General features: G+C 37.9%; 1 protein-coding gene across 1 annotated transcript; it reads left to right on the forward strand.

Annotated features, from left to right (window-relative positions):
- The first annotated feature begins 5,553 nt into the window (after nt 1-5,553).
- LOC146587241 (olfactory receptor 6N2-like) lies at nt 5,554-7,317 on the forward strand. The gene is given in 4 exon segments (XM_085319909.1): nt 5,554-5,811; nt 5,813-6,107; nt 6,825-6,881; nt 7,037-7,317. Coding segments are annotated over 4 exon segments (891 nt in total).
- Nucleotides 7,318-7,878: the final 561 nt, after the last annotated feature.

The raw sequence follows: 7,878 nt of genomic DNA on the forward strand, positions 1-7,878 counted from the left end.
GATGACTACCCAAGGCTGAGGATGGGCCTAAAACAGATGCTCCTAGTGTATTCCAACCACTAGCTTATAGAAAAGGCAAAGCATTAATATCATTTCAAGTTTAAGTTCAGGTTTTCTGAAGGCTTTTAGCTGGCCATAAATTATTGCAATAGACTTTCCTGACACTGAAGATTTTTGGCCTCTGAGCTCAAGTTGCCTGAGAAGAGACAACTAATTATATATGCAATCTTGACAAGGTATTCACACCACCCAACTAAAGAAGTACGAGAATTACATTTTCAAAGTTACTAGAAGTTCCTGTTATAGTCCGTAACACCATAGTAGGAAGTTCTTTTGGAGTACTTCAGATTCCTACTTTAGGAATGAGTTGTCCTCTCCCTTTTCACTATGATGGATGCCTAAGTGAAACCGATATTACATTTTTAGATACAAAAATTAGGGTTAATACATGTCCCAGCTTCTGGATGGCCCATCTAAAGTGTTACTTCCAGGTAGGCATGGATCTGAGTTACATTTCCTGGTCCTCTGTTCAGACACAGAACAGGGCCTACTCTGTAGCTGGTCAATTCTGAATGTCTAGGCTCTTTCCCTCATCTGAAAACTGCTGTTATCGGTCCAGAGAGAAAATAATGATGATCAGCCATTCTCAGGTGCTCTCTTGGCAGTGCCAAGAGCTTCACAAGACAAGTTGTACCAGGAAACCCATTAGGAGTGACCGTTCATCACAGAATCACAGAATGGTTGAGGTTGGAAGGGACCATGTGATGAGTGATGAGTTACAAATACTCAAAAGTCCCCATAGTCTCCGAGAATGGTACCTTAAAGATACATAGATGTTAAGAGGTTTTGTGTAAGCATTTTTTTTTCAGGGAGAAGTTGTTATTATTGTCACAGAATCACATAATAGTCGGGGTTGGAAGGGACCTCCGGAGATCATCTAGTCCAAGCCTCCTGCTCAAGCACTGCCAGCTAGAGCAGATCACCCAGGACAGTGTCCACTCTGGTTTGGAATATTTTCAGGGATAGAGATTCCACAACTTCTCTGGACAACATGTTCTAGCATTCAAATCGTCTCCCTCCTGTGCCCTCACTCTTCTGTCCTGCCATAAGGATGTGTTTCTTATATTCCAGAATTTCCTATATTCCCTTTTTGTTTCAGTTGCTTCATGTCCTATCACTGGGCACAAGTGAGAAGAATCTGGCACCATCCTTTTGACAACCCCCCCATCAGATTTATACACATATTGAAAAGATCCCCCCAAGCCTTCTCTTCTCCAGATTAAACAGTCCGAGTTCTTTCAGCCTGTCCTCATATGATAGATGCTCCAGCCCCTTAATCAAATTTCTTGACATCCACTGGACTCACTCCAGCAGATCCATGTCTCTGGACTAAGGAACACAGTACTCCACCTGTGGCCTCACCAGGGCTGAGTAGAGGAGAATCACCTCTCTCAGCCTGCTGGTAATGCTCTCCTAAAACAGACCAATATACCATTGGTCTTCTTTCTGTGATGGCACATTGCTAACTCATGTTCAGCTTGTCTACTAGGATCCCTATGGCCTTTTACACAAAGTTGTTCTTGAGTTTGTCTCATGTTGGTCATTTAGGACCTTGCTGAGGGTGCATTCAGTCCCATTGTCCAGGTCAAAACCATTTTATGTTCATTTGCTTTGTTTTGATATGCTATCTGTTTACATGTGGGTGTTTTACAAGTAATGCAGTAAAAGACCAAAAAATGAATAAAAAAACATTGAAGAGAGGAATGTTGGACTGAGCGACACACACATCCTGCATGCTGGTCTGGCTAACTCAAAAAGCATAGCTATTGCAATGTACACTTGAATCACAGTGTAAACATGAATTTCATTACTGTTCTCTTTAATATGTTCATTGTCATGATACCGGATGTCTCCTATCACCAGGAAGAAATATGTGGGGTGAAATCAGCTCATATTTCTTCGCAACAGCTGCAGTTAATCACTCTACACTTTCTTTCTTGAGCTTTTTTCATTGCAGGGGTTCATTGAACAGTAACATGCACAAAGGAAGGAAAAGCAATAGGAAATAGCATTCGGAAGTACCTGTGTGATTCTGAACATATCACCTATTCAGAAGTATTGTTTTTGAGTTTAGTTCTGAAATGTGATTGGAAATATTTAGTAGGTGAAATATTAATCAGCCCTTCTACTGCCAAATTAATAGCTCTAATTTCTACTCTCTCCATTAAGCTGGCCACAGCTTTCATTTGAGCCCTCAGATGAGCATATTCAGTCCTCTTTGTTCTGAATAATGATATTCTATTAAGAAAGTCAGAGATACTACATCATGGCACAAGGTCCCTTAGTGTCACACATGATAGCCTTAGATTCTCAGCATCCTGAGTTGTCAGTGTTCCCAGAAGCTGGTATAGACTTCCTCCACAAGTTAACATTGGACCTTGACTGAAATGAAGTGCATAATACCAGTATATTCATCTGTGAATCTTCTCAAAATTAGTGTGATAGAAAGTCTAAACTTTTAACTGGAAAAGTGCTACAAAATACGTTACATGGTCCTGTATTACATGAGTCAGAAGYAGGAGGGAAATAGGATGGCCTAGGGAACAATTATTGTATACCCATGAGGATGTGATATGCAATACACCTGTTTGCTTATCTCACTTAGATTATTGCTGGAAGCATTGCTTATTTCTTCAAGAGGATGAACTAGGGAAATGGTTATTTACTTCTGGAAATTTATGAATCAAGTAAGCAAATTTTTTGTTTTGACGCAGGAGATTAAATTTAGGAAAGGGGTTTCTGCTTCTAGCAGGAGTTCAAAGAAGCCTTCTATCAGGTATCATGAAGGAGATCTGAAAAAAGCCATTACACATGTTAGTAGTCAGGCACTGAGTCTGATTCACTTGTTTATCATGTAGTTTTAGTCAAGACACAAGCTCATTTACATTCCTTTCTCAGAATATATGCAGAGATCACCACAAAGTTCTGTACTTCGTACAAACCTGCCAGATTAGCACCCCACCCAAGTGTAGCCTTTGCAATGAATAACTGAATGATAAGTGAGGATGGATTTTACTTTATTAAAAACATATATTTTAGTTAGGAAAAATATCATCTTTATATCATTCCAAAAAATACATATCTGTCCAAAGCTGGTGAAAGGTAAAATCAGCTAAGTTATGCTGACTGTAAGCCATCATGTACTGACATGTATTGGCATATGCTGTAAGTGTGAAACAAAGTTCAGTAATAACAAAAGTCATTTTTAATAAATTAGAAATGCTTTCCTTATAAATAATCCACTTACTTGTAATGAATATGTTCTCTGGACAGAAACTCCCAAAACTAAGATTTCAGGATAAAATATGAATTACTTTCCATTATTTCTGAAGTTTGCGGCCTAAAATGTTTCAGAATTTGTTATAAGATAACAGATAGACAGATTTCATTTCAAAGAATCAGATAAGGCCATTCCATTCCCTTAGACAATGCTTACTACAAAGAAAAAAACATTTTGAGGGATTTAACGTGTAGAACTGTTGACAGCATGTTGCCACTGCATCCCCAGGCAACTTAGCTGCAAAAGATTTTGAAATTCTTTCTCATGAAAGGATTTAAGAAGAGGCAGTGTTTTCTTTCAATCTAACAGTAAATCTTTCCAATTAGAATGCTATTTCTTCCTCAGTTATGGAAAATAGGCAGACTGAGCAAAACTGAATAAAATCTTCCAAAATATATTAAATTTATATGATAATACAGCCTGTTTTTAATATATGCTGAGTAGTTTTGAAAGTCTTCTGTGCCTCCTCCTGAATACCTGTTGAATGTTGAATTTCTGTAAATTTAACTCTTAAATTATTCTTATTTGAGACTTTGACTTCTTTTAAGGATTCTTAGAATTAATTTAGCTCAAATTAATTTGTTTCCTGAACTTGTCCTTGAAAATATATGTAATAAAATATAACTTAGCAGACTTTAGATTGAATTGGATAGCTGATAGTTTTACAATTATTACCAATTATACTGTTATACATTGCTGATGCTGCAGTAACAGCTAAAGCTATTAAATGTATTACATCCATAGTACTAGATGCTATTCTTTTTGATAAACAGCTTGCAATCTATTGAAATGTTAGAAAACTTATCAACTCTGCTACATTCTACAAGAAGTGGATATTGAGGAAGGAAAAATATGTCAGATATAATTGTATATATACAATTTGTAATAGAGAAGATTGATCAAAACTCCTTCCTTACTCAGTTACATATAATTACTGTGTTTGTAATGGAATAAATGAGACACTTCAAAGAAAATAAAAGAATGGGTTGACTAATTCAGATAGTATTAGGCGCACTGGTCTGAGATTAAATCTCGGTGCTGCATTATCTGTTTTAAGTAGATGTTATTCTTATTTGTATCACAAAAAAAAAAGAAAAGAAAAATAATCTGTTCCCTACCCCCACAACTGTTTCCATCTTCAAAATCATTAAAGAGTAGTCAGGATAGAGTGTCTAGGCATTGCATAGCTTAGCCTGGACTGCTTCACCTGAAATCCTTTTCTTATCAGGAGATAGAAGGAAGCACTTCCAAAAGATGATTTTCATCCTAAAATAGGCAGCTCAGTTATGCCAAATTAAATGCTTTGGGAAGGTGAAACTATCTCTGCTACCAATAAAGGATGTCAATTGGATTTATATATCTGACTGGTGAACATGTAGTTTAAGGGATATAAATCTTACCTCCGCCTTGAAGGGGAGACTAAAATACTCTGAAACCAGGCATTTGCAGAACAAATTTAATTAAGTGGGAGAAGTGGAAAAAATAAAGATACAGACTGAAACTGATGAAATCCAATAATAGTACTAAAATCTTTCTAAGAAATAAACCAGAGAAAAAGCAAAGCAAATGGGGGGGGGGAAGACRTAATTAAAAAGTTTGACAATGGCTGAATTCAAGTTTGATTTCTATGTATTTGATCAGAAAGGATGACTTTCATTAAGGCAACTGCCTTCTTCATTTTTTAAGTCTGAGTTCAAACCCTTCACTTTTGAAGAACTTGTGCTTTTTTTTCCAGTTGCTAGCTAATTCTGAAAGAAACCGCTACACTCTCCCATTGTGCCAACGTGAGCTTGCTGTTCAAAAAACAATGAAGACAATGGGGGGAGCCAGTGCTTGCCTTTAGGACAGAGGGAGGAATGATTGAGAGAGGAAAGAAAGACTAATGTGATCTATTCTGTGCAAGTGGAAAAGAATCACTCTAAAGAGTGATATGTTGAGGATATAATTCCTAGAACTCGAAAGAGTAGTTTCTGTTGATATTTCTTCAGGCTACTTCGCACATCCTGAAGTATACTCAAGTTTTGGATGAAATGTAACAGAAGAATAAGACAGGGTAAAAGAACATAAAAGTAGAATTTATGTCTCAGTTCTGAATCAGCCAAATATAATAATAGATTATTTGGACTAACTTTCAGTACTTGTCTGATCATCCAAGAGATACCAGGACATTTGTGGAGATAGGAATTTGACAGTTTTACAAGGATCCTGGCGGTATGAGAACAACCAACCAGAGCAAAGTAATTGGATTTATAATAATGAGATTCCCAAATCTTCAGGAACTGCATACCTTCTTCTTCCTACTGCTGTGCATCTACCTCTTCATCTTCTTTGGAGATACTGTAATTTTCACAATCATTAAGCTAGATGCTCAGCTTCATACTCTAATGTACTTTTTCGTCTGCATTTTATCTTTTTTGGAAATCTGCTATATAGCAACAACAGTCCTCAAAATGCTTTCAAACTTATGCAGTGGGACAAAAAAGCACTTCCTTTACTGGATGCCTTTTACAAATGTACTTCTTCAATTCTTTTCAAGCCACAAAATGTTACCTGCTTACAGCAATGTGCTATGATAGATATTTAGCAATCTGAAAACCACTAGATTGTCATGCCATCATGAGCACAAAAATGCATTTTCAGATAATTGCTGGATGCTGGATTTGTGGCTTCATCTGTCCGGTTACTGTGGTAATCTTGGTCTCCAAACTTCCTTTCTGTAGTCCCAATAAAATTCAACATATCTTTTGTGACTTCCCCCAGCTGTTGAGCTTGGCCTTGTATCTGTACTACATGATGCTTGATTGGAATGGTCCATGTTGCAACTTTTTGTATCTGTACTACCTGATACTTGGTGGAATGGTCTAGTGTTGTAACTTTTTAGTGCCTAGAACAATACTGCTGTGTTAAGTGGGATACAAATCAGTAACTAACAAGGTCTTGGAAATCTGTGAGAAATAACAGTGGCTGGTTGCATATAGATTCTGTGGCTTCCAGAAAAGCACCATGAGAAGCAGTCAACCTGAAGGTCAGAAGTTGAAGAGTAATGAAACAGCGACCCCCAAAGTCATATGTGGCCCCCAAAATAAGTCTGTATGTGTGCGCAGTATCATAGCTGCTTATGGAACCGGGGCAGAGTTGGGCTAGACTCCCTGCACTTGCTGGCCCCAGGTGCTGGGACTCCCACCTACTGCAAATAATCATAAATATCAGAGTTTTTCCGAAGGAGAGGGAGGCTGCTACACAACAGAGGACCATGTTGCCTCCTCGGGGACGCCCCAAAAGATTGTGCCTGCTGACTCTCTCTCTCATCATGCAGATGATTGGGACAAGCATTGGAGTGGTCCTTCTCGAGATTACCATTGGGTCTCTCTATTTGTAAGTATTCACTAATAAACTGCTTGCTACTGAAGAGTGTTTGTGTGGGTGKGTGTGAGTTTGTGCTGACTTGCGAAACCAGATGTTTGGCCCCCGGGAATCTAACTAGAACATGCCTGCACAGACACTAACACAAGCATCCTGGTAGATTTTGCAATAAATACATTCATAGACTCATAATAGAATTGGTAAGGTTGGAAGGTACCTCTGGAGACCATCTAGTTCAACCTTCAAACAAGTGGCCCATATAGGGATCAAAACCACAACCTTGGCATTATTAGCACCACACTCTAACGAACTGAGCTAAACCTAGAAATTCTGTCATAATATTGGTGACATTTCTCTTTATCATGCTGTCTTATGCCAAGATTTTAAAAAATGTACTAAAAGTACACAAAGCAGAGGGAAGAGAAGAGGCCTTTTCCACTTGTGTGTCTCACTTGATTGTAGTTCTGTTATTTTTTGGTGGTATTATATTTATGTACATACGACTCAACAAAAGTTATTCCTTAGATTACGACAGAGTATTTGCTGTGATTTATTCTGTCGTGACTCTTCTGGTGAATCTAATCACTTATAGTCTGAGGAACAAAAGATATTGAATGCAATATTGCATACAATAAAAATTGCACACAAAAGAGTTTACAATGGCAGTATGCTACCTCGAATCTTATGTGAGCCATGTAGTTTTCATAGATAAAATTTTCTGAAGATGGGTCTAGGCAGTGATGATACCAATGTGTTATCTCAGGAACAACTGCATACAAAAAACATCCTCCAGAAAAGTTTTTATCACAGTGTTATCAATTTGGTGTCATCAATAAGAACAGCAGAGCACATGAGGGTTTTAGTGAGTGTTCACTGTGTTCAGCAAATCACCATATCTCAGAAGCAGGAGCAGCTCTTGACCTGTTATTTTGGGTACATTTTTGATCAAGAATTGTTTAGAGGTATGGCTATCCTTCACAAAGCCCTTGGGCTCCCCAGCTTACCTTTTCTGTGTTCCAGTTAGTCCTTCTCTTCTGTTAATTTTGCTTCTTAGTCTTCTGCTCTTTATTTCATTCACTTGTGTTTATTATCCTCTGATCCACCCTTTCTGTTTTACTCATCCCCATGAACACTGACTTTCGGTTTCCCATTCTGTGTTCCATACTAAATTTCAT

This window comes from Rhea americana, unplaced genomic scaffold (genome assembly GCF_003343005.1).
Source record: "Rhea americana isolate MKP2758 unplaced genomic scaffold, rheAme1 scaffold_601, whole genome shotgun sequence".
NCBI lineage: Eukaryota > Metazoa > Chordata > Aves > Rheiformes > Rheidae > Rhea > Rhea americana.